Here is a 27,493-nt window from a genome sequence, read left to right as displayed (position 1 = left end):
AGCTGTGTAATGCTGGTTACACATGATGCAATTTCCAGTCTGATCGATGAGTAATCTGACAGGAAGTTGCATCATGTGTACATGTCCAAACTGCTCCCGGTCAATAACGGGATCAATTTTCTCGTGACAACTTTGGAAAACCGATCCTGTTATCGAACAGAAGCAGATCGGACATAATGGAAATAATAGTCTGTTTCCCGTTGAACTGACGGGAAACAGCATCCTGTGTACAACTGATAAAAGATAGTGCAAGTGCACATGCAATAAAGGAGTGACACTCAGCCTGGGGTGACTGGAGCATCTAAAACACCACAGATCCAGAGTACAGCTGCCAGTACAGGATGCGACACACGCCACTGTACAAGGGCCAAATGTGCCGCTATATATGGATTTTTAACATTGTACTATATTTGATTAAACTATTTTCTACATTGATAATTCAGTGGCGCTTTGACACAAGATCAAAAACAAAGTACAAACTGAGGGTTTCACAGCCTAGTAATCTTATGCATAAACCAAAACTTTGGATAGCAATGCCAATAAATAGTCATACAAATTATATAGCATAAAAAGTCCTTAATAAACGTTGGTCATAATGTCAATAGCCTACTGCACGTTTCGCGCCCTATGACCAGGTTGCTTCTTCAGAGGCCGAGGTTTTTTTCTGAGTACATGAATACAGGAGAGTTAATAAAAGCACTAGTTATTTAGCCCGCCCATTAGATAACGGGCACTAGGGCGTGTTCCATGCCGCACGCACCAACGACTGCCCGCCCCCTGGCCCCGTCCTCCTCCTGTCCCAATGGCTACACATGCGCAGTAGCCAAAACACACAGACACAGGGACAGGACGATGACGCAGGGACACAGGGGGATTATTAAATAGGATAAGTAAAAACATACAGTATACAGTTACATCCAGGTATGTATCACACGTTTTTATCGTCCTGTCAGCCCAATACATGGCCAGTTACAATTGCATCCAATAGTCAATCTTTGCAAAACAGCATAACGCAAGAGACTGAGGTCCAGGGATTGCACTTGTCCGCTGGAGTGTAATCCTATTAGATGCAGCCAGGGACAGCTGTACATCTGCAAAGCACTAGCTATTTAGGAATGGACAGGCAATAAAACTCCTATTCATCTGATGTTTAAATATGTGTTTTGACACAGCCTAATTTTTGTGAGATCAGTTGTCATAAGCTATGCTTGCAAGCTGTGAGCTGCGGAATAGATAGATGTTGGACAAAATATGAAGCAATACAAACTCACTGAAAAGGATGGCACTTAATGAAATGCTGCTTTGTTCTTGTAACTGCAGGTCTCCAAGAAACACACAGACGCAAGGGAATTAGGCGATTTTGCCATCTGGAGATCTGATGGACCTCATCCTTCCAAAAACAATTGTATTTTTTTGCTTTTTTATCCTTTTATATAGTAGAGATAACTCGCATATTACAGTCATCTCTGCAGTTGCAAGTCCATTACTGATGTGATTACCCACAGAACACTGACTCATAATTGCATTGTGTAAGCTCATGACCTGTAATTGGATTACACAAGACTGCAGCAAAGACATAATTAGGATTTAATTAATGATAGGTGGGCGAATAATTGATCAATTAAATATAAAAATAGAGGAAAGAATCCACAAGAGATGCAGCTGGATATGATCATTCAGCGTTGCCCCCAAGATCCACACATCTATAAAGCTAAAGCATGTCATTTCCATGGGTATTAATTAAACTGTGTGACAGTGGCAATGAGAGAATCTGTGCCAGCATCTCTATACATCTTTTACCTGGTTGATGTTGGCAAGAGGCTCTTCATCCTGTACAAGCATCTGAGCGAACTGGAGCCCCTGATCTGGGCTAATCCTCATGACACTTCGCAGTAAGAAGATCCAGTCTGGGGTGTACCCCACCTGCAAAAAGGACAAAGTAAGGGATCGGAGGGTAGCAATTGCCGTGGTAAGCACCAGAACTACCATGCGGGATGGTCAGTTATACTTACTTTTTTGGCATAGAGAACAATTTTCTGGAACTGGCCAGTCTCGGCAAAACACTGGATGACTTTGTTTGGCACACTAGCACGCAGGTAAACACTAAGCGCAAGAGTTGGGTCCACAGCCTTCACCAAATCTCCCAACTCCTCAGAGCACTCCAGCTGGATAAGGAAAATACAGAAGCAGAACTCATTGACACAATAAGGAATTGGCGAGGATCACAATGATATTAACAAGATGCTGAAAATTGTACCTTATCTTCCTTTAGCCACTTTTCCAAGAGCTGCTTGCGCCCTTGCTGCAGGACCGGCCTGCAGAGCTCAAGTGATTCTAGCTTATTAAGCTGGCCCTGATCAAGTAAAATGCCAAAATACTGGAGTAGAGGTGAAGCTTGTCCCGGCTGACCTGGTACAGCCTGAAACTTTCTGATGGTATCTGCTGTGCGCAGAACTCCCTAGATAGAGCAAAAATGTCATACGTTACGAAGCACACGCTATAGCTTTAATTACATTTTATTAATGAACCTTTCGCTGAGATACCTTTGGAGCAGATGCAGCTACTTTAGCAGATTCTGAGTAGTTCCCTTGAGCAAACAAGGTGTTAAATTTTCTGGCAAAAAGCTCTTCAGCTCCTGCTAAGTTACTTCTTATGGCCATTCGAAGACCCAAGTCTGGGTTCTGCAACACGTTTGTGGCGTAGTTGACGATATTGTCTTCTTCTACACAAACTGAAAGTACCTGGATAAGACCAAACTAATCAATAACTGTAGCACACATTTTTAGTTTTTAGCACTGCTTAAACACTAAAAGAAATTAAAATTTTGAGAACAAAACTTATGCTTTTAGTTCAATTCTATGGACTGCAAAGACTTATTGCAGAAATTATTTAACATACATTATCAGACATAAGTTAACCCCAATATTTGACCCTGGATGGGTTAATGGCTGAACTGCATTAAGTATTTAGCCATTAACCCATTCCTGCCCCCCCCCCCCCCCCCCAAGTGCAGCAAACAATTCCTTTAGGTAGCCACATGCAGCCATTCATTATTCCTGTAACAAAGCCCACTCACAGCGGCTGGCGTGGATTGATAACTGGATTAGTAAAAAAGGTCCCTGATCTGTGTAGCGAATTATACCTGCAGCCAGGTAAAAGTATCTGCACAGTATCATGGCAACCGTACGTACTCCAAAAAGACTCAACTAGTTGCAAAAAGAAAAAAGCAATTTGAGCTTAACCACTTCTGGACTTTGGTAATTGAAATCTACGCTGTGTTTGGGACCAGTTATCCCTGCCAGGCGTAGATTTCAATTATCGCGCTGCATGCTCCCACCTCTCCAGCCCACTCGCTTTGATGTTGGAATGACAGCAGAGCTCCGTTAGAATGTCAAGCACCAATGTCATTAGCAGGAGCGTAGCAGTAGCAACTGCTATGGGGCCCTGGAGCAGAGGGGGTCCAGATAATATGTTCACTATTAACTTTGCTTTGTTGCTCCACTCTCTGACTATCTCAGTGCTTGTGGACTATACCCAATGTGCACTGCATGAGAATGTAAACTGCTCAATCAATTCAGATTCATAGGGTAGGAGCAGCTATCATTGTTCAGAAGTGCCTAGATATGATGGCCCCATGAAAATTTTGCTATGGGGCCCATTATGTCTGGTTACACCACTGGTCATTGGCTCCTGACTCAGATCACTGTGATTGGCTCAATGAAATCTGCTCCAGACCAGCTCAGAGCTCTGCTGTCATACAGACAGCAGAGCGAGTGGGCTGCAGCAACTGGAGAGCGTTGTGAATGGCAAGAAAGACTAGTCCATGCAGAGCATTTTCGGTGAGCCCTGTTTTTAACAAAAAAAGCACCACAGTTATAGCAACTGGATAGTGAAAGTTGAATTTCCCATAATTTGAAAAGGCCCCTAGAAAAAAGGGCAAGAAAGAAAAAAAAAAACCTATGAAATGTGCCTATAGCATAACCTATGCACATAATTTGACCACGGTCACTTAGGGAAACTATGAGGTGGGAGGAGAGAGAATCCACACATGGATGTTGACTCTGTGCACACAGAGCTGGAAGTCATCATTCCAATCTCCGTATCAGCGGACACAGCTATGCAAGAAAACTTTACAGTAAACCTGAGGCAAATTTAACATTTTAAAGTGCTTAGTGTCTAAAAGCTCTCAAATCATAATGTCTTCATGTTGCTTGTTGCCTTGATTTTTTTGTATTTCTTTTGAATTTTTGGCACTTCAGATTTGCACAACAGTTTCTAACCTTAGGCATGCACGCGTGCCAATAGGGGTGTGGCCATACATAACAACCATGTGCGTGAGAAATGTTTACACCAGAAAGCCTCATAGGCCTGGGCATCGCAAATAACTAGGTGCTGAGTTAACAGATCTAGTTTCTGTGCCAATGTGAACTAAGCCTATAGCAGCTGTCAGTGAGTAATTTGGGCGCCGGCAAAAGGCGGAGCCCAAATTAGGATAAAAACACCGGAAGCCGAAGTGCATCTTGCACCCCGCCATACAGCCCTTTGGAGTAGGATTAGTAATTCGTGCCGCTAGGAAATTTGCCACAGAAGGGTGAGGCATTTTTTGCCTTTACCCTGCGCCCTTTTAACATGTATTCTTCTGTACACCGGTTTTTGTTTTTCGCCTGTCATCCAGTTGTTGTGTGGCTGACTAGTCGTTTGTGGCTAAATCTCTGCCTAGCGAACTGCCTGCTTGTAGCCAAACTCCTGACTTCTATCTATTCAGTTGCCAACCCAGCTCATCAATCAAGCACTCCTGCCATTTCCTGTCCTCGATTTCCTGTTCACACTCAAATTTCTGGACTCTGAGCAGCTAGAGAAGCTGTTGTCTTTGGAGTCTCCAATCCAAACTATCAGCACTATATATATTATAATTATCAGGTAGGAGGCAATCATTTATAGTTCGAAGGAAGTGCAATGTAAAACAGAACCACAAACAGAAGAGAAAGCTGTCCTTACCTGCCCTTTTTTATTCACACCAATGATTCCAGAGGTAGGTTCATAAGGAGCAGTTACAAAGATTGTATCAGCACTAATACGGTTCATGTAAATACAAGCTCCAGATTCCAAATCATACAGGTGGATATAGCCATACTTGGTAATTAAATAGATCACTCCATGTTTGGCCCCAATCTGAGCAGAAAGATAACAAAAAAATTCTGAAAATATAACCACAAATCTATGGCTTACAAATAGACAGTAATGCAGCATAACGTGACTATGGTGTATATTAGAATTGTGAGAGTAGAACTGGCATACTATAACTATTAACTCTCTATACCTGCATTGCCACAGGGAAATCTGTTTGTGCTTCTGGAGGAAAGAAGACATCCACAGCTTTCTTGGTAAATGGTTGGTTTCCATTTGAGGGCTGTCCAACTTCAATAATGTGAAGCTGGAAGAAAAAGAAAACTTTGCGTTGCATGTAGAGTTGTGCTCACAAGTTTACATACCCTGGCAGAATTTATGATTTAACCATTTTTCATAGAATATGATTAACACAAAAGCTTTTCTTTCATTCAAGGTTAGTGGTTGGCTTATTGTGAAACAACTGTTTATTATTCATAAATCATAATTACAACACAAACTACCCAAATGACCCTGGTCTAAAGTTTACATAACCTTGTGATTTTTGGCCTGATAACATGCACACAACTTGACACAGTTTTAACCAATTAAGGATTTATTTTTTTTTATAAATATTTACACACACATTATATATATATATATATATATATATATATATATATATATATATATATATATATATATATATATATATATATATATATATATATATATATATATATATATATATATATATATATATATATATATATATATATATATATATATATATATATATATATATATATATAAATTTTTCTGCCCAGCCCTCCCTTCCTCCCTCCACCAGCCAATCAGCGAGATGGGCTGTCATAAGCCTATGACAGCGGATCGATTTAGTGCTTCACAGGGGGACAGGCTTGTCACATTGCTGTTCCCAGTACAGTGCTGCCTTAGATTGCAGCGTTGTACAGTGTTATTAGACGGCGGTTTCGCCGTCTAACAGTCTCCTAGCGTCGATCCCTAGGAGACTGTTAGATGGTGAATTGCAAAAAAAATTTTTTAAAATACAGCATTCGGTAAATTACCTTTTATCACTTACTAACACTGCTTATGTGAATTGACACCAATGACATCAAGATGTTAGAAACTATTTTAAAGAGACACTGAAGCGGAAAAAAAATATGATATAGTGAATTGGTTGTGTACTATGAATAATTACTAGAAGATTAGCAGCAAAGAAAATATTCTCATACTTTTATTTTCAGGTAGATAGTGTTTTTTCTAACATTGCATCATTCTATAATATGTGCAGATTACACAACACTCAGCATTCAAATTGAGTCTTTCAGAGCAGTCTGTGAAGTAATGACCTCTCCTCTAGCAGCGAAAAAGTAAACAGTTCACTTACAGTTGATATAATAAAAGTCAGATAACAGCCCTCTCCACGACTAGTCGGAGAGCTTAAAGAGACTCCGTAACAAAAATTGCATCCTGTTTTTTATCATCCTACAAGTTCCAAAAGCTATTCTAAGGTGTTCTGGCTTACTGCAGCAGGTTCTACTATCACCATCTCTGTAATAAATCAACTTCTCTCTCTCTTGTCAGACTTGTCAGCCTGTGTCTGGAAGGCTGCCAAGTTCTTCAGTGTTGTGGTTCTGCTATGAACTCCCCCTTCCAGGCCCCTCTATGCACACTGCCTGTGTATTATTTAGATTAGAGCAGCTTCTCTCTTCTCTCTTATCTTTTACAAGCTCGATAAATCGTCCTCTGAGCTGGCTGGGCTTTCACATACTGAAGAATTACAGACAAGGGCAAAGCTGTTTGCAGGAAGAAAAGAGCAGCCTGAAACTTCAGTGCATGAGAACAGGGGGAAAGAAACACACAAATGATCTTTTGAGATTCAAAAGGAAGGGTGTATACAGCCTGCTTGTGTATGGATGTATTTTCTATGTGTGGACATACTGTACATCAACCTACTTCCTGTTTTGGTGGCCATTTTGTTTGTTTATAAAACTTTTAAAAATGGTTTTTAACCACTTTTAATGCGGCGAGGTGCGGCGAAATTGTGACAGAGGGTAATAGGAGATGTCCCCTAACGCACTAGTATGTTTACTTTTGTGCGATTTTAACAATACAGATTCTCTTTAATGGCTTGTTTGCATAGAGATAACAACTGGCGTTTCTCAACTCTTCCTGTACTGGAAACAATTAGACTGATGTATCTGATGTTAATGTTTTATTTCTTAGCTGTACTACACATACAAATCATAATATCATCATTTTTTTTTCGCTTCAGTGTCTCTTTAAAATGTCAGCAAGATGTATTTTTTTCCCAGCACAGAAAATAAACATTTTGAGTGATTTTCTAAGAAACCTAGAGTTCCTCTTTAATGAAGGAGGAAAATGAGTGTTTCTTCCAAACACGCATAAGCCAACTAAAACATTATTGATTTCTCATCAGTAAAATCATTTCCAATATTTTAGGAACACTTACTTTGCCGCCAGCCTGCCCACGCACAGCAAAGCAGAACAGAGTTGAAGGTTTCGAATTTCGCTCAATCTTAAACTCGGCAAATGCTGCAGCATGACCCTCTATGGGCTGAGACACCTTCCTGTCCACAGAATACAGCTGCATGGCACCAACTACACGGTTTTGCTGAAAAATAAAGTATCAAAAGGGAACGTGAGATCGAAAAACAAAACAACTAATTACCAAAAATCTATTCATTAGAGTATACCTGCAGTGAATAGCCTGAAGGTGGCCCCATGTACAAGGGTGACTGTACTCACACTAGGCTTAACTCCCCTCTAGTCTGCCCAGAGAATGACAAAAATTACTGCACTACAGGGATGGCATTAGGTTTCACAATGTCCCCTGAGCGAAAGTAGAATTTGGTGACAATCCTCAGCTACATACTTTCTTCTAGTAGAACTACCACCAAACACTGTGTCCTCAGTAGTGGGTGGCGTTAGGTCGCCAGGTATGCTCCTACATATCAGTATTAAAAGGACAACTGAAGTGACAGGGATCTGGAGGCTACCATATTCATTTCCTTTTAAGCAATACTGGTTGCCTGGCTATCCTGCTGATCCTCTGCCTCTCATACGTGTAGCCATAGACCCTGAACAAGCATATGCAGATCAGGTGTTTGTACCATTATTGTCAGATCTGACAAGATAAGCTGCATGCTTGTTTCTGGTGTTATTCAGACACTACTGCAGGCAAACAGATCAGCATGGCTGACAGGCAACTGATATTGTTAGAAGTAATCCCGATCCGAAACTCTGGTTCAAAACAAGACATTACCCTGAAGAAAGGGAAGCCTCAGGATCTTATTGATGCTTCCCTCCGTGGGCTGAAGCTCCCGTTGCTGAGCACAGGGCCCCTCCACATCGGGGCAGTGCAGGTCTTCTTGCTGCATCATGGCTGCGCAGTAGTCGTGCGAGCCCGCCCATGCGCAGTAGCACAAAGCCAGCGGATCCAGCTTACTGCACATGTGCTAGCGGGCTCGCACGGCCATGATGCAGGGAGAGGAGCTGTGCCTCCCTGACATGATTTGCAACAATGCCTTGTTGCTAATCTTTTGAGGGTTCACGCTCAGCGAAGAGGGACATTAAAGCAGCAAGGGAAGCCTCAGTAGGATCCTAGTAAGTATCTCCTTTTGTATCCGAGACCAAGAAATAAATATGGCAGCTTCCATAAGGCTATCATTTGTCCTTTAACCTCCTGGGCGGTATGCCAGACACTGTAGCATGCCGCTCAAGAGGTTTTGCCGGCCTCAGGAGGCCCACTGTATAAAACGATTTGGTTATATGGCTGCAAAAGGTGTTAGCTAGCACTAGACTAGCTAGTATAAGTTTCCACAACCCCCCTTATTGCCCCAGCTCTCTATGGGGAGGATCAGGACTGCGCATGACATCATGTACGATCCACCCCACAGAGAAGACCGGAGCTGTGCGGGAAGGCTGCTGCGATCGCTGGAAGCAGGTTGGGTAATGCATAAGCGGCTAGATCGGGGGGCAATCGGGGGGGTTGTGGACATTATCCTAGCTGGCCTAGTATTAGCTAACACCTTATGTAGCCATATAACCAAATTGTTTTGTACGGCGGGGACTCAGGCTAGCAAAACCACCTGAGCGGCGTAATGCTCAGGAGGTTAAGTATTCAGATGTGTCTCACAAACAATATTAGACGTTTGCATGTGCCCCAATAGTATTAACCTAGTTTATTAAATAGGAGAACCAGAAAATTTAGATCTCAATTAAATTGATTGTTTTAAAAGTTGTATCAGTCATTTTAGATTCCTTTGCAAGTGTTAGAAATCTGAAGAATGCATTGAAATCTATACATTTGTGGCTGGCATAGCATTTTGCTCTGTTTCGGGAGTGAGGCTCTGTTTGTCCTGCAGTTTTCAGCACAACAGAATGAGCAAGTCCTAAGTGATGTCCCAAAGGATATCTGCACAAAACACAGCTTTAAATAGAAACCTCATTTAAGTTAGTATAGAGCACACGAAAACAGGATGATTAAACATTCCAAGCACTGCACTGTTTGTATCAGCAGTAGCAACATCAACCAATGCATATTTATGTGATCTGTAGTGAGTCTCTGCATCCCTAACTGAAAGTAGTATCTAGCCTTACCACCTCAGCAACACTGGCTGCTACCACAAATGGGGCTCTACTGAGCCCATGCAAGTCATTCGTAATATCGATTGTAAATCATCGTTGGGGCCCACTAATGGAAGGAAAGCTGCTGTGCAATTCAATCAGATTGATGGAATCGATTCCATTAATCTGATCGAATTGCACAGCAACTTTCTTTCAGTTAGAACAGGCATGTCCAAAGTCCAGCCCAGGGGCCAAATGCAGAGACCTAGTGTAACGTACCTAACAGCAAAAATTGTGTTTAATCTTGCTAGTTCCGCCCCCTGGAATTCTCAAGAATGGCAGTATAGCTTTTGCCCTAAAAAGTTTGGACACGCCTGCATTGGAAGGATTGTCTGGAGAATTTGTATCATTAATGGTCACCTTTCAGTCAGGTCAGAGACTACCTATGACTCCAGTACCATTTGCCTGCGAACTACTCACATGATTACTGTTTAGCCTCAGTAATGATGTCCCTAGTTTGCTTTATACACCAATGTCTGACTGTTGTACAAGCAACAGAGGTATGTGGAGGGACCAAAATGCAACTCATTCCCACCTTGTTCATTATGGATCCACCACTCCATCCTCAGGGTTGAGACGGGATGATCTAAAATAAATGGGGATGAGTGGGCAGGAGTGGAGATTTTGACAGCACACACTCCTCCAGCCAGCATAAAATGTCTCCCAACCTACCGTAGCTTGTATAGCAATTACATTATCTTGCAGAGAATATCTGAAACAAGCTCTTGGTGCACTTGCTGGTTATATGTACCGTATTTGTTCTTTGTAAAGAAGCAAAAAATTTACCAATAGTCACCTTAGCCTTCTAAACCTAAATGTCGATGTCCAGGGATGGATTTGAAGGAAGTTGTGAGAATACCTGAGCAGAGATGCCAATTAGAAGCAGCCACTTCTGTTGCTCATCTGTCCTGTAATTGATGATCTGGCAACCAGCAAGACTTGCATGGCGGTCAAACATTTTCTGAGGCTGGGAATCTCCTTCCATGCTCCAATGGTACACAGCCGTCTCCGTCACCAGAGCTACAGTATTGACAGATATCCATTTCCAGAATATGACCTCCTCCGTCATGGTGTGAGCCTTCATCTTGCTTTTCATCTCAATGTTAAAGATCTGCAGGGTTTTTCCAGCTGAATCAGGAGAAAATAGAAGTTGATCAGAACAAAGTTCCGGATATAAAACTAGATGGACCTCATCAAGATTTAGAAATCGTCCTAATCTATGCACTTTGCAAGTGTCATAATGCCAGCATGAAAGTGTAAAAATAACTCTGCAAAATTACAGAACAATTATGGAGTGACTAGGTGAAATGTATTTACATGTAATGCATTCAAACACAGATCCAACAAATGAGGAACAGTATCCTCATTTAATGATATAGGGAGGAGTCATGAAGATCATTCATTCTGCCCATGAAAACTGCTATGTATCCAGGACTTATTGTATATGGCACATACAAGCTGAAAAATATACTGTATGCGCTTTAAATAAATCACTAATGTATTTTCTGTAAGCAAGTGATTCTAGGCGAACCGCTAACCTCAGAGGCATAAAACAATGGTTTGCATGGATTGCACAATGTCCTTAAAGCGGAATATAACCCTGCATTTCAACTTTGCTCTAAAACATTATTTACAGCATATTATATGCAAAAAGCATTTTTTTTTGTACTAGACCAGCATTGGAAGGGTTAAACACAGAGGTTTAAAGTTCCGTGGAGAGATATGCAGAAGTTCAGATTGTTACATTCTATTTAGTTATATGTATCTATTGAGAAATGTTACACACTCTTTGGCTGTCCTCCAACTCCTCAGTCAGAGAGATGAGTCACATTCAACACTTAGATACATTTATGTAAACAAAATGTATCCATGTCAGCTTCGGATGCGTCTGCAGAAATCTCCAGGAACTTTAAAGAGGAGCTGTTAGGTATAGGGTCTCAGAGAAAATAAACACATATCAGTAGCTAAAGATTGGCTGTACTTACATTACATATGCATTTCACTGTCCACGTTTGGATTTCACAGAATTTGTATATAGTATATGCAGAGATAGATGCTCCTGACAGCTCATGGCAGGCTCCATGTTTGTGAAGCCAAATGTGTCGTCATGTCCTGCCTGCTTCTGATCACAGATAAGCTCGTTCTTGAACAACACGGTGTGCAGTGAATATTAATGAGCCATGTGGCTAGGAACAATAGCTGACTCCTGCAGTGTAGTCTGCCCGGAGATTTATCAGTGCTACGCTCTGGACTGATTACACAAGCTGCTGTACCGTCTCATTAGCAGCCGAGGGGAGGGCCCCAGAATGCTTTGCAGTTTAGCTGCGGCTTGCGTCTTTATGGGTCTATAACAGACTTTAAGATAAGCACACATCAAAGGTAACTGAAATGTTTATCTTCACTAATGGCTTTTGAGCTTCCTTCTAAACTGTTTAACACAGGAGAATAGAGGTTTAAATTAGCTTCTGCAGCCTGACAGTTACTCTTTAAAGCACTGTGTAACCCTTCCAATGCTGGTCTAGTAAAAAAAAAAAAATGCTGGTTGCATATAATATACTGTAAATAATGTTTTAGAGCAAAGTTGAAATGCAGGGTTATATTCCGCTTTAAAGGATACCCGAGGCGAAGCAATTTGAATATGCCCACCACTCCCTACTTCTCATTCGCCCCCTCCGTTCCCTTGGAAATGCCCCCATATTTCGCTGTCAGGTTGCGCACTACTGCACAACTGCTGGACCGGCGGTAAAGCGTCCTTGATCGTCAGCAGGATAAAAGTGGATAAAAACTTTAAAATTTTCTGGGAGGAAGTGGTGGACTTACCTCCATAAAGCAGACACGAAAGACTGTCTGAATAGTAGTCACATTTATTAATTAAAATGTGGCGCTACACTGGCTATTGCTGAAGCGCTACACTGACTATTGCTGAAATTCTGTCTTGTCCCCATGTTTATTGCCTGATGAAGCGGGCTGGGCCTGCGAAACGCGTTGCACTGTTTTGGGGTACTAATTAATAAATGTGACTACTATTCAGACAGTCTTTCGTGTCTGCTTTATGGAGGTAAGTCCACCACTTCCTCCCAGCAAATTTTAAAGTTTTTATCCACTTTTATCCTGCTGGCGCCTCTGTTCTCCTACTGCTATACCGTGTCCACCCCTGGTGGAGGGGTGATCTACCCCCTTTCGCATCTACAGAGAGCGACTTCTTATCCCTGAGTGAGGACAGGTCTAATCTCCTCACCTGCCTATACAGTGGTTGCCTCTGTGGTAACCCACGTTTGTGAGTATAATTTTCTCACGATAACCTTTACTTCATTTATGCTTAACATACTACACTATATTGGGCTCTCGGTTTCTCTACACTTTGTCCTTGATCATGCTCTCGTGGCCTGGAACATTCTGCACATGCGCACTACACGTTATGTAGTGAACATGTGCAGTGTGCTTCCAGCCACAACACTATTAAGGACGCGCACAACCATGCCAGCGCTTGTACAGTCGTGCGCAAACTGGCAATGACTTACTGGGACATTTACAAGGGAAAGGAGAAGAAAAAAAAAGGGGGAGCGGTGGGCATGGGGACTTCTGTCCATACATGCCTGCTCCCTTCATTTGCACAAATAACTTTGCCTCGGGTATCCTTTAAAAAAAAAAACACAGTTCCAAGTGCATAAAATGTTTCTAGCTCTTTATAGGCACTTATAAAAGTGTTTGATCACCTTGGTTAGCAGACGACTAATCACTTTGAAGCACTTGTTGAGAGGAACTTCCATCCTCTCTTTGGGCCCATTCACACTTGTGCGTTTTCAGAGCGATTTCAGCTTTGCTGAAAATCGCTAGCGATTTGAAAAACGTGTGCACAATGAAAGTATATGGAAGTCAGTGTTCTCCCCAGAATTTCTAACCAGCCGGGTGGCATGAAAAAGTAGCCGGGTGGGGAAGTAAGGTCACGTTGGGTGGAGTTGGAGGGTGATGCTGGGTGCCACTACTAGGTAGGGAGGGGCAGGGTGGATCGTGTTGGGTGCTACTTGGTAGGAAGGAGTGTAGGTGGATCATGCTGGGTGCTTTTGAATGAGGAAGTGGGTAAGGAGGAAACACACTGGGAACTACTGATGAGGAGTTACACTGGATGATCTCGCATGCACACAAGCACGATGTACACATGCTTGTTGCTTGTCTATGTGCTAAACAGCATGTACTACAGAGGGGGAAAAAAAGGACTGGGAAAGAAAAAACAAGGAGGAATGTGTGAGAGACAAAGGGAAATGTGTGAGAGGGAGAGACAGACTAAAGGTAGAAGAAAACATATGTATATCAGTGTGGAAAAGGAAGGGGGGCAATAAAAAAAACAATGTGTGGGTCAGAGAGGAGAGGATTGCAAGCAGTACCATCTAAATATGAATGTAATACAAGAGTGCAGCACTCTCACAGCTCCTGTAACTTGCACAGCACACTGCAGGTCTGCAGACTGGTTTACATGTAACATCTCCGAGCAGAGCAGTTGGGGGAAGGACAGCAATAGGAGCTGTAAAAATGTCTGTCGCCTCTCCTCCCAGCAAAGTGCATCTGAAAGGGGGGCATAGAGGTGACGCTACACCAGGCACAGCACGCAGAGGCAGCTAATAGCTATCAGTCACCACCTTACCAGGGATTAGCAGATAACCATCTGCCCTGCAATGCTGTCTCCCCGGCATGAGCGAGCGCTGCGCCACACTCTTCCCTGTGCTCTGACTTCTGACCTGCGAGGCTGGAGGTGAGGCTGGAACACATGCTGGGAAGTTTGCTGCGATGTGAAGACTTGCTGGAGGAAGGAAGAGAGCCCGTCCTCTGCATAATAGTCATGCAGATCGGGATGGGATTCACTAGCTCCAGCTCCTTTGAAGTTCCCGCGGTGCCTGTGTGTAACTTCAGTTACCACCAGGCTCTCCCCGCCCCTCTACATCACGGCTATGCAGGAGCTGAGGGGAGGGCGGAGATAGTGTAAGTGACAGCGGCTGGCTCCAATAACACAGCCGCTGCTCACTGCATTGAATGTGGAGGAAGAAAATCTGATGCACGCTGTAACCACAGGCGGGCGGGAAGCTGAGACCAGCCGGGCGCTCCGCCCGGGTAATAGGCTCTGGGGAGAACACTGGAAGTGTTCTCATCTAAGCGTTTAGCGATTTGCTGAAACGCAAACGCGTTGCATGCAGCGTTTTCTGAGCGATTCTGAAGCGATTAGCGTTTCAATAAAAGTATTTGAATTGAACTAGAAATCGCAAAACGCTAATCGCTGGAAAAACGCTCTCTATACAGTGAAAAATCACTAGGAAAAAACGCCAGAAAAACGCTCAGCGTTTTGCGTTAGCGTTTAGCGATTTCTAGTATGAATGGGCCCTTTGTGCTCTAAAACTACCGGCTAATTTTCTCAAATAGTTCTGTCTGTGCTTCACCTCCTTACAGTATGAACAACAACAAAAAAAGAGCCAAGCCACAGACCCTCCCACAGAGCCTGCAGTTAACTCCTTTCAACTGAGCCGCTTCATAGCACATTACCAATGTTCTAAAGCAGATCCTTTAATTTCAAAAATCCTTATCCGACATAAAAAGAAACATTATGAACATTTTCTTTACTAAACCATTAGATGGCATATTTAGATTGTTGCCTGGAAATCAGCTTCTTTTGCATTAACAAAATCTGACTGACTACAGTATCTACCCAAGGGATACTCAATAAAAGTCAAGGTGTTATTAAACTGTAGTGACATTGGCCAGATCATGCAGTTTGTGATAAATGCCTCTATAAGCTGTAACTGCACAATAAACTAGTAGTCCTGTATGAACAGTTGATCTCAGGAGCAGAAAGGAATGATTTAATTGATGGTGGAAAAGTGCTTTTGGTGAATGTTAGGTTAACAAACATGGTGTAATCAATACGTTTCCAGCACAGGCACTTATGCAAATGTAAACACTGACATGCAAGGTACATCATCATCTTCTCTCAGTGTGATATAAACATATGATATGGGATACAAGCACTATTGGTACTATTTATCCAGAAGTTTAGCTCCAGGCAATCTTTCGGGCCATGGAGAAGTTACGTCCATCATACTTTCATTACTAAATGGACAGATCCTCTCCCTTTCTGTGCTCGGTGACTCCCTCCCTTCCTGCACTTCGTGACAACACAGGAAGTTATGGAATCTCTCTGATGGTACAAAGTTAAAATTTAAAACCAGACAAATTGAATTACTTTACTAAACCACTGAAAGAATTGTTTTTATAGGGATGTCTCAGTTGAAGAAATGACCTCACATCCTCACTGAAGCACCCCCATTAAACTAAAGAAAACCAAAACCATGGTGTTCTAGAGGAAAAACACAAGGTCAGCCCAGAGCCCATCTTTTACACTCAATGGGGCTTGATTCACAAAATAGTGCTAACTGTTAGCACGGCCGTTTTCGCGCGAAATGATAACGTATTCGCAAGCAAACGCGAATTTTACCGCAAAATCGATATCGTTTTCGTGCGAAAATTCGCGTTTGCGCGTGAAAACGTTATCGTTCAGTGCGAAAATTCACGAGCGAGCGCAATGCGAAAATTCGTGCGAAAACGGCCGTGCTAATCAAACTAGGGTTCTAGCCCAACAGAAATATTCCACCTGGAGTTCTGCAAACACCTTCTCCTTGTCCATCGAAGTACCTCAAACAATGCCTGCCGAGCTGGGCAGATTCCCATTACTGTTTGAGATACAGAGTGTTGTCCTTTTGGGCCCACTTACAGAGCAGCAGCCATGTCTCACCCCACTACAAAGGCATGATGCACAATGAAGACCAAGAAAAGCCATGTGCACTGAAAGTCGTGGTCAGCTCTATACTCCCTCCAACCCTCGACCTACAGGTCATAACAAGAGTCCAGATAAAACACACCAGAGAGTCAAGAGCAAAGAGAACTATGTAAAACAATGGAGGAGTGAAATAAAACCGTCACAAAATCTAACCATATACCAGTCTCTACAGAGAGAATATAAAATGGCCCCATACCTGGAAAAGCTCCAAAACTCGAGAGGAAAATCCTGATTGTCTACAGACTGAGTGCTCACAACCTCGAAATAGAGTCTGGGAGACACAGACAGACGTACAAACCCAGGGAGGAGAGACTATGCCAACACTGTGAGCAGAAGACCCTTGAGGATGAAAACCACTTCCTGCTGCACTGCCCCAAATATACTGCAACCAGGGACACTTACTTTAAAGGGAACCTAAACTGAGAAGGATATGGATATTTCCTTTTAAAATAATACCAGTTGCCTGACTCTCCTGCTGATCCTGTGTCTCTAATACTTTCAGCCACAGCCCCTCAACAAGCATGCAGATCAGGTGCTCTGACTGAAGTCAGACTGGATTAGCTGCATGTTTGTTTCAGGTGTGTGATTCAGCCACTAATGCAGCAAAGAGATCAGCAGGACTGCCAGGCAACTAGTATTGTTTAAAAGGAAACATCCATATCCCTCTCAGTTTAGGTTCCCTTTAAGAAATTGATGGAACTATTCCCAGACTTTCTCACATTAGAAGATGAGAGAAACCATACATCTTACTGGGAGAAGAGGAATCCACAGTGACAATTGCTGCACATTATGTGTCACAGCATGCCACGGACTAAGAGGAGCATAACGGAACTGCAAACCTAAACAAAATGTCCACAGGCTGCTTAACCATTATTCCCCCTTGCTTTGGAAATACCTGTATTAATCTTGGTTATGCCAATAAAGCTATCTTTGACTTTGACACTGAGGGCTCGTTCACACTAAGGGCCCTTTTTTCAAGCACAGGCGATTTTCAAAATTGCCCTAAAACACTTGTGCAATGATTCCCTATAAAAGAGTTCACAGCTGAGCGGTTCGTTTGCGATACACTCGGCAAATCAGTGCCTGTACCATTTTTCTGTTTCAATATTTTTATTAAAAAGTTTCAAATAAAAAAAGTTTTACAAACATGGTTGCACCGTTCATGCAACCCATCAAACAGAGAGACACAATGGCAAATTACAGATAGGAGGAAATACAAGCAAATACAGCAAGGGTTCGAATAGTCTTGCCATAGGCATCACACTCAGTATTATGTAATAGCAGCAGACGAACCTTGAAACCTGTGCCATAGATGTCTCAGGATTCCTAGTGGCTCCTGTTGGGCTAAGGTTTAGCTTAAATACTTGAAATAGCAAGATTAGCCCATAGATAAAGAGAGAGTTGAAAGAGAAAGTAAAGAAAGAAAAGGGAAGAAAGGGAAAGGGAAGAAAGGGAAAGGGAAGAAAGGGAAAGGGAAGAAAGGGAAAGGGAAGAAAGGGAAAGGGAAGAAAGGGAAAGGGAAGAAGAAGAAGAGAAGAGTCCTGTCGTCCACTAGGGTCTGTAGCCAGATCTCAGCAATTATCTGTTCAAGGTAGGCCAATAAACATTCTCCAGGGATCCCATATCTCGGAAAACCGTTTAACCTTATCCTCCAGCTGACTGGCCATCTGTTCTTGGATCAAGAAGGCAGTCACTCTGTTTTTTACTTCCTCAAAGGATACAAATTGGGTCCTCCAGGCCTTGGCAATAGTCTGGGAGGCAGCCACAAATATAAAGTGAGCTAAAATATTCTGGGATTTGGTGAGATAATCAATTTTATGGTGCAATAGAGCTGACCAGGGATCCCTGGAAACCGTTTTGCCAAATAGCGTGGACAGAAGTCTGAAAATTCTACCCCAGAATCTAGACAACATAGAGCATGACCAGAAAGTGTGCAACATGTCCCCCTTTGATCCACAACCCCGGAAGCACTTATCCGAATCTGGTGTGGTCAAATAGGAGAGTCTGGCTGGTACCCAGTACCACCGAAGTAGCACCTTATATGCTGACTCAACCATCATCAGATTAAGAGAGAGAGAGAGTTTAGGAACTACGGCCCATACTTTTTTCCCCATTCTTTCGTTTTATTATTTCCCAAATCTGATTCCCATTTTATTACATAATTGTGACGGAAGGATGGGGATGGATCATTAAGCAGAGCATATAGTTCTGATATCACACCTTTGGAGAAAGGGTTTTTGGCACACAAGCGTTCAAAACTTGTGAGAGATAATGGGAATTGTGTTTGAGCTGGGAGGAGGCTTTGTAACCAGTGTTTTAATTGTGTATATCGAAACCATTCCCCGAGGGGAATTTGATATTTTGTTTGAAGATCCTCCCATCTCAAAATCCCTGAACCACCTACCAAAGATTGTACCTGTTCTAGGCCCTTATCTCTCTACCATTTAAAGCTATGCGGGTTGTCATTCCCTGGGGGAAATTTGGGGTCATTAATAAATGATAGGAGCGGCAGTGTTGGGGACATCAGCTTTCGAGAGTATCGTATCGCGTCCCATATAGTCAGAAAATGTTGTAGTATTTTGCTCAGGTATTGTGGGCGGAGAGGTTTATGTAGCCACATAGGGAAAATAATCCATGTTGGCATCCGTGGGCCTTTATAAAGATCGATCAGGTGTGCCAATTGGGCTGCATGGTAATAGTTACCCAGGTTTGGAACTCCCAGTCCTCCGTCCCGTTTATGTGCATATAATGTAGATATGGGTATTCGTGGACGGGTTACGGCCCAAATGAATTTAAATAGTCTACCCTGGAGCATTCGGAGGAAGCGAGGGGGGACACGTACAGGGAGCATCCTGAAATAATAAAGGATTTTTGATAGCAGTCATTTTTATAGAATTTATCCGACCCAACCAGGAGATATTGTAAGTGGACCATTGCTGTAATAATTGAGTTAAAGTCTTAGCCAAGGGATAATAATTATGTTGAAACAGAGACTGGTAAGATGAGGTCAGATTTATTCCCAGATAGTCCAGAGTGGTAGCTGGTCAGGCAAATAGGAAATTAGACTTGAAAAACTGATATGTTTGTGGAGGTAAAGTTATATTAAGGGCCTTGGATTTTCCAACGTTTATTTGTAAACCAGAAATTTTAGAGAAGTCCTCCATAAGCTTAAGGAGCTCTGGTACAGAGGTCTCTGGTTGGGTTACAAATAGCAGATCGTCCGCAAATAAGTTCAGTTTATGTTGAATCCCGGCACACTCGAGGCCAGAAATTAGGGGGTTTTGTCTAATAGCTAAAGCTAGAGGTTCGATTGCGAGGATAAATAAGATGGGCGATAAGGGACACCCCTGACGAGTCCCTCGACCTATCTCGAATATCGGGGAGGAATAGCCAGAGTAATGGATACTAGCCGTGGGTCTAGAATACAGAACCTAGATCCATTCTATAAATGAAGCTCCAAGGCCCCATTTGGTAAGGACTTTGAACAGGTAGCTCCAGGAGACTGTATCAAAGGCCTTATAAATATCTAAGGAAAGACACAAGCCCGGGATCTCCCTGTCTTTAAAAGTCTCTATAACTTGTATTGCCCTTAGAATAGCATCTGAGGCCTGGTGGCCTGGTACAAAGCCGACTTGGTCTCGGTGCACTATATCAACTAAAAATAAATTAATCCTGGTGGCCAAGATCTTGCCCAATAATTTATTATCTATATTTAGTAGGGAAATGGGTCTAAACTGAGTCAGGTCGAGAGGTTCCTGTTCTGATTTTGGGAGCATTGTGATATCTGCTTGGAGGGAGCTGGTGTGTGGAAGGGAGCCCGTTTTATATTTATTGAAAAGAGATACCAAGAGGGGGGTCAAGACCGCTGAGAATTTCTTGTAAAATAGACCCGAAAAGCAATCCGGGCCTGGTGTTTTGGAAATGCGTAATGATTTAATAGCTTGCTGGACCTCCTCTGAAGTAATATCCCTGTTTAATAGGTCTGCCCAATCTGTTGAGATAGTAGGTAAATGGATAGTCTCTAGAGAATTATCGATGTCTGAGTCATTGGAAGAGAGCGGTTGCGTGTATAGCTTACTGAGAAAGTCATAAAAGCTAGAAGTGATCTTATGGGGATCTGAGGTAATACGTCCCTGCGCAGTTCTTACGGTTAAGGTAGGTGGCTTGTATATTCTGTGTTTTAGTTTGTTGGCTAACATTGTATGGGGTTTATTGCCCCATCTATAATATTTGTTCCGTTGCCATCTCAGTTGTTTTTCGGCTAAATTGGATAGTATTAAATCTAATTGTGTGCGCAAAAGGTCTCTAGCTTGTTTTGTACAAGTGGTGGGGGAAGCCTTCCATGCCGACTCTGCCGCTTCTAACTTGCGAATCAGATCAAAAATTTCCTTTTGGCGTTGTTTCTTTTTGAAGGAGGCTAAACTAATGAGGTGTCCTCTGGTAGTTACTTTGAGAGCTTCCCATAGGGTAATAGGAGATTGCACTGACCCACTATTATCCTCTATAAACTCTAATAGAAAGGCCCGAATCTTTTCTAGAAAATTGTCATCTGAAAGTAGTGAGTTGTTCAGTCTCCATCGGAAACTGGTCTTCCGAGGGACTAGAGAGGAAAGTTGCATTAATAAAGGACTGTGGTCCGACCATGACACGGTTAGAATTTTAGCCTTAGTTACATTAGGTAGGATTGTTTGGTGTAGAAAGAAATGGTCGATCCGACAGAAACTCTGATGGGGATTAGAATAAAATGTATAATCTTGTGTGGTCGGATTCAGTTTTCTCCATACATTAAACAAGCCCCGAGAACGAAATAAAACGTTAATTGCATTTGGGCGAGGGATCCCCGGGGATTGGGAGGGAGTAGTTTGGGGGGCGGATTTGGATCTGTCTAGCAGTTCATTTAGTACAGAGTTTGTATCTCCACATAGAATCAGAGTGCCTTCACTATGACTTTGTATAACCTGCAATAAATGTGATAGAAAACGTTCTTGAAAGCTGTTAGGAGTGTAATATGACACGAGCGTTACCTGTGAGTCACATAGGTCCCCCACCAGTAACACATATCTGCCGGTTGGGTCGGATATTTGGAAGGTACATTTAAAAGATAGGCCCCGTCGGAAGGCAATTGCAACCCCCCTCACCTTCTCACGTGCTCTGGAATGGTAAACTAGAGGGAAATGGTAACTGAGGTAAGAAGGACATGATGAGACAGAAAATCTTGTTTCCTGGAGACACTATATCTGCTTTACAGGATTTATAGAACTGAAAAGCTTTCGTTCTTTTTTGAGGGGCATTAAAGCCCTGGACATTGTGAGAAATCACGGAGAGATCTGTATAAGCTAAGGTGGCCATCTTACCTCAGGTAGCATCCACTATTGTACAGATTAATACCAAGATTATAGGTTACTCTTCTGACCCCTGTGGACTCACCTAACCCCAGAAGAAAAGAGAGAAGAAAAGAAAAGGAAGAAGGATAGAAAGATTAAAGAGGTGCATCCCCCTGGAAGGAGACCAAACGGGGGGTGCAGACAAGAACTTTCAATTGGCTGCCTCTGCGTCGACCTGACACAGGGGGGCCAAGTAACCTGTCTGGCCTTACCGCCAGCAGAGTCATCCCGGAGGGAGTGAGTGGTCCCCTCCGCTCGCACAGCGTTTTTAAAGAAAGCAAATTCCACTGCAGTTAGGGATATACAACAGTCATGTAAACTCAGTTCAATAAAATAAAACCTAGATCCACTAAAGATTGTTGTAAACTGCTTAAGTTACATAAAGCTTAGGGCAGCAAGCGCTATGTGCTAGGTCTCCTCCAGCAGCTCCACCCAAATGTGGCGCTGCGGGGGTTGACCCCAGACACACGCCCCAGCCAGGCAAAATAACAGTGGTCAGGTCATCTTAAAACATCTACTAATAAAGTAAACCTTTAACTTTAAGAATTAACCTCTAAGAAGCATATTGTTATAGTTGTAGGAGATAGAAAACTCAGGTTGTGATTATATAAAAAACGGAGGAGAAAGGCAGATGTGGTAAACGAATCTGAAATATTTACCCTTTCCCGATTAAGGGTCAGGGAAAGATCAAAAGAGAGATCAAAAAGTCTGAGGCGCTCAGCGCCTGGCAATCACAAAAAAAAAAAAGTTAAGAGTACAGTTCACCCGGGATCCGAAAGTCGGGAGGGCGATTCGGAGTTGTTTCGGGGCCTTGAGGTTGTACGTTTGGACTTTACTGTTTCCCAAAGGGGGGTTGATCGTGCAGACTGCTGGCTATGAGTGGGAGAGCCTGCTGGAAGACTTAAAGGGATACTGTAGGGGGGGTCGGGGGAAAATGAGCTGAACTTACCCGGGGCTTCTAATGGTCCCCCGCAGACATCCTGTGCCCGCGCAGCCGCTCACCGATGCTCCGGCCCCGCCTCCGGTTCACTTCTGGAATTTCTGACTTTAAAGTCAGAAAACCACTGCGCCTGCGTTGCCGTGTCCTCGATCCCGCTGATGTCATCAAGAGCGCAGAGCATGGTCTGTGTCTGCGCAGTACACTCCTGGTGACATCAGCGGGAGCGAGGACACGGCAACGCAGGCGCAGTGGTTTTCTGACTTTAAAGTCAGAAATTCCAGAAGTGAACCGGAGGCGGGGCCGGAGCATTGGGGAGTGGCTGCGCCAACACAGGATGTCTGCGGGGGACCATTAGAAGCCCCGGGTAAGTTCAGCTCATTTTCCCCCGACCCCCCTACAGTATCCCTTTAAGTTCAGTTTCTCAAACTTATGTTGTGCTTCTTCCAGTGTAGAAACTGCAACCTGCTTGTCTCGGTATGTAAAGGGCAGCTGAAAGGGGATCCCCATCTGTATTTTATTTTGTGAGCGATCAGGATCTGCAAAAAGGGTTTCATAGCTCGCCTGCGCTGAACTGTAGCGGGGGCTAGATCAGTGAACAATTGATACGTAAAGCTTTGGAACACAAGTTTTCCTTTGTCCCTTGCTGCTTTCAATAAGGCCTCTTTCGTATTGTAAAACGTGGGTTTAACAATTATATCTCTGGGGGGACCGTTAGGTTTCAGAGGTGTAAGGGCTATGGATCCTATCAAATTCCAGTCTGTCAATAGGAATTATGGGGTCCAGCTCCTGGAATAGGGCTGTGATTGTAGAGGTAAGATCAGTTATAGTCTCTGGGACCCCTTTGATTCTTAAGTTCACCCTGCGGGCTCTATTCTCAAAGTCCTCCATCTTTAACTGTGTAAACTGCGCATCAGCTTGGACAGTCTCCATCTCCCCTTCATGTGCAGCCAAAACCACGTCAGTCTTATCCATACGCTGCTCAAGAGTATTGGTACGGGCTCCCAGGTCCCTTATCTCCCGTTTTAGCTGGGATGTTATCTTTTTGGTAGTCTCGTCCAGCTTGCGCTGCAATATTAGTTCAAATTGCTCTAGCAGCTTTTGGTCCCTGTTAGACTCCCCTGTACCTTTTGCCGCCTGGGCTTGCCTCTCTGATCTCCTGGTGGATTGTGAGCAGGCTGACACACTGCTATCGTCGGAGGCCTGGGCAAGGGAGCTGCTGCATTGCTGACCGGGCGCCATCTTGGATCCGCCGAGCTGGAGAGGGGAGCGCCGAATAGTGGATGACTTGCGGGGTTTGTGCGAGCGCCGTCCTCCCATTCGGGTCCGGGGGATGCCTGCGGGTCGCCGAGAGCCTCAGACTGCGTCTAAATCCCGCTGCAGTGCGGTAGGAGCTGGCTTGTGTGAGCGGTGGGTGCGGAACAGGGCTTCTAAGCCGCCATCTTCTTCGGCCGCTGGCCACGCCCCCCGCCTGTACCATTTTTGAGGTGATATTGCCTCAATGGAAGGTATAGGAAAAATGCAGAACACCCAAAATAAAAAAAATAAATAAAGCTTTGTGCAGCGATTGCGTGAGCGTTTTTAAGAATAAATACATTGTACTTACTCTTTTCCGGGTCAAATAGTTCACTTCCTGACTTGCATCAGGGAGTGAATTACAAAACCGCTCTGGAAAAGTGCTTGTACCAGAAACGCAGTGCGCAGTGGAGCGCCGGAAGGGAACAAAAAAAAAAAAGAAAAGAAAAAAACTTTTTTGATTTTAGGTGAGAGAATAATGAAATCTTCCCAGTGGAAAGATGTTGGCCACCATTGTGCTTGTAATTTCTTAATGCTGCAGTGGAACATCCAAGCTAAGCAATGGTTTCTTTCCATAGTTCACAAAGATATTACAGTTTTAGATTTACTCTTAGTTAATTAACCATCTACAAGCTCCAGCTTTTCAAGCTCACCGCTGAAAACCTCAGTTTATGTTAAATACACTTTTGGTACTAAGCTACATCACGTGAAGCGTCTGAAAGCATAAAAAAAAAAATTAAACCCAACAGGACTTCCCTGTAGTTTAAACAAACTTAAAAGGAATTTAACTGAGAGGTTTTAAAGGAATTTGGCTTGGGCCCAGTGAACAGCGGGGAAAGCTGTAATAGAAGCAACACAGCAAAATGCCTAACCAAAGTTTACCTGCTGTGTGACCCCACGCTAAACATGCAAGGACAGTACAATGCAAACTGGCACAATTCAGGGATATTTACATAACTCTGGAGATAAGCACATACTGACTACACCAAGAGCCTAGGAATTACCCACCCATACCCAAAGGAGCCATTCCACAGCCTGCATACAGTGAGCTCACAGAGAACATGAGATTCCAGGGAACAGCTAAGCTGCTTTTTCCTGGAGAAAGAGGACTTGATTTACCCAATATAAACCTCTGGATTTACCCAATATAAACCTAAGAAACACTTTATCAAGACTGTTGGGTGCTATAAATTGTCTCACAACATATAGAAGAGATAGAACAATAAACATAAAACACTTATGTTGTAAGGTTAAAATGTATTCACATGAACATGCATTTGAAAGGACTGAAATCATATTCACATTTATTATAATTACAGCTGAAAGTACCGTAGCTTATGTAATCTGCCATTTTATCTGTAAAAATGTATGGTTAGGCCCAGGGCCCACTAGCGCGCTTTCAACAGCAATTTGTGTGCTGGCCATTCCAAAATGCAAGTGTAAGGAAAGCCTATGGCAGTGATTCCACAGGAGCGATTGCAATTTGCCAAAATCGCAATCCCAGTGCCTACAACATTTTCAGAGGAATTTTGGGGGTGAAATCGTTTTCCCTGAAATCTCTCCAGAAGCCACTGTGTTTTTAGTAGCAAAACCACTCATTCTAGTAGGTCCATGCCTTAGGCCTTGGGTTCACTATAGCAGTGCTTCTCAACACGCGGTTCAAGTACCCCAGACAGGACTATGCAGCCAGGAGGGGACGCAGCGCAAAACAGGGGAGCATGCCCACACATAGCGGTGGGGAGGGGGGTCCACTCTCCCCTCCCTCACCTTGGGCTCCCCCGTCAGCTCTTCCCCCTCCGACACTCATTAATAGCAGCGGTGGCATGGTAAAAGGAACGCAGACTTACTTTCGCGTTCCATGCTGGAGGTCCTTCTCTGTCAGTGACGACGCTACTTCCTGTTTATCAGGAAGTAGCGTCAGGCTCAGAGAAGATCGCACCTCCGGCATGGAACGCAAAAGTGTGCGTTCCTTTTACCATGCCGCAGCGGCTATTAATGAGTGTCGGAGGGGGAAGCACTGATGGGGGAGAGGGGAGAGTGAACCCCCTTCCCCGCTATGTGTGGGCTCCCCTGTTTTGCGCTGCTTCCCCCTCCTGGCTATACTAAGGCGACCATGCCTGGCTACACTGGGGGGGGGGGGGCACCTATACCTAGCTATACTGGGGACAAATATACCTGGCTATAGTGTGTGTGTGTGTGTGTGTGTGTGTGTGTGTGTGTGTGTGTGTGTGTGTGTGTGTGTGTGTGTGTGTGTGTGTGTGTGTGTTACTTGGCTGCAAGGGAATTGCAATAGGGAGGTACTTGGGTCGAATAGGTTAACACTACACTATAGCACCACCATGTTTTCAGCAGCGTTTTGTGCTTTCTAGAAATTGCCAGCGATTCAAAAAGCCCTTTGCCAATGTAACTCTATGGTGGCGAATCCACAGGAGCAATTGTGATTTGCTGCAAACGCAGTACCTATACAATCTCAGAGCGTTTTTATTGAGGGAATGCAGGGATCGAATTCCCTGAATTCCCAATGTTTTTCTTGCAAAATTGCTCTAAAAAACAAGCGATTTGTGACCTCTAGTGTGCCCCAGATCTATAGAGTGATTACTGGAGAGAAGGGAATGCTAGGTATTTCTCCAGAGTCAGTGCAGCCAGCTAGCACAGATATTAGATGCATAACTACCGGTATATCAGAATCACGGAACAACCACAAAGTCTTTGGACACTTTCACACCTTGTTGTCGTGGGATCTCTAGCAGGGCAGATTTCTGCACCAGATCTTAGCCACATGAGGATGATACTATAATTGTTTTGTATTGCAGTATTGTGCATGTGGTGGGTCAGGTGCAATCACATATGGCCAGCTGCAAATATTTCCACATTTAAAGTTATCTGCAGTTCAGATAGAGCACTGGCTATAAAGTCCTTTGATCTAATACTCTGCGCATTCATGCGCCCTACTCCTTTGATGATCCTGTAGGTGCAATCCTTCCCATGCATACGGAGTTGAACGTTTTTAATGGCCAACTCTTTCAAAACCCTGGCGTCCACAGACAAATAATACAATTATTAAACTGAAGCTCAACTATTGTGGAGGAAAAGGCAGTCCCTTCAGGTCAGCTCTATACATTGCAGAGATTAGCGGCAACAATGTTTTATCTGTAGGCAAGGCTCACTTTAGACATGTTGATAATGAGTGTGTAAATGGACAACCACATGCTTTCCACGAGGAAGAATGACAGATAGGACTGTTTGAGGGCTGCATGAAAAAACATTAACTTA

The 27,493-nt window shown here is 43.4% G+C and overlaps 1 protein-coding gene across 2 annotated transcripts in view; it reads right to left on the bottom strand.

The window, feature by feature from the left end:
- The window catches only part of LOC137522787 (clathrin heavy chain 1-like), a 152,331-nt gene that overhangs the window by 49,641 nt on the left and 75,197 nt on the right, over nucleotides 1-27,493 (bottom strand). For both annotated transcript variants that reach the window (XM_068242886.1, XM_068242879.1), the window contains exons 3-10: nucleotides 10,640-10,908; nucleotides 7,604-7,765; nucleotides 5,321-5,434; nucleotides 4,999-5,172; nucleotides 2,544-2,741; nucleotides 2,258-2,458; nucleotides 2,013-2,165; nucleotides 1,801-1,923 (exon numbers count right to left, since the gene is read on the bottom strand). In XM_068242886.1, coding sequence (XP_068098987.1) covers nucleotides 1,801-1,923; nucleotides 2,013-2,165; nucleotides 2,258-2,458; nucleotides 2,544-2,741; nucleotides 4,999-5,172; nucleotides 5,321-5,434; nucleotides 7,604-7,765; nucleotides 10,640-10,908 — 1,394 coding nt within the window. The remainder of the gene's footprint in view (nucleotides 1-1,800; nucleotides 1,924-2,012; nucleotides 2,166-2,257; nucleotides 2,459-2,543; nucleotides 2,742-4,998; nucleotides 5,173-5,320; nucleotides 5,435-7,603; nucleotides 7,766-10,639; nucleotides 10,909-27,493) is intronic.

Source organism: Hyperolius riggenbachi, chromosome 1, assembly GCF_040937935.1.
Source record: "Hyperolius riggenbachi isolate aHypRig1 chromosome 1, aHypRig1.pri, whole genome shotgun sequence".
NCBI classification, from domain to species: domain Eukaryota; kingdom Metazoa; phylum Chordata; class Amphibia; order Anura; family Hyperoliidae; genus Hyperolius; species Hyperolius riggenbachi.
This window is presented reverse-complemented; position numbering and strand designations above follow the sequence as displayed.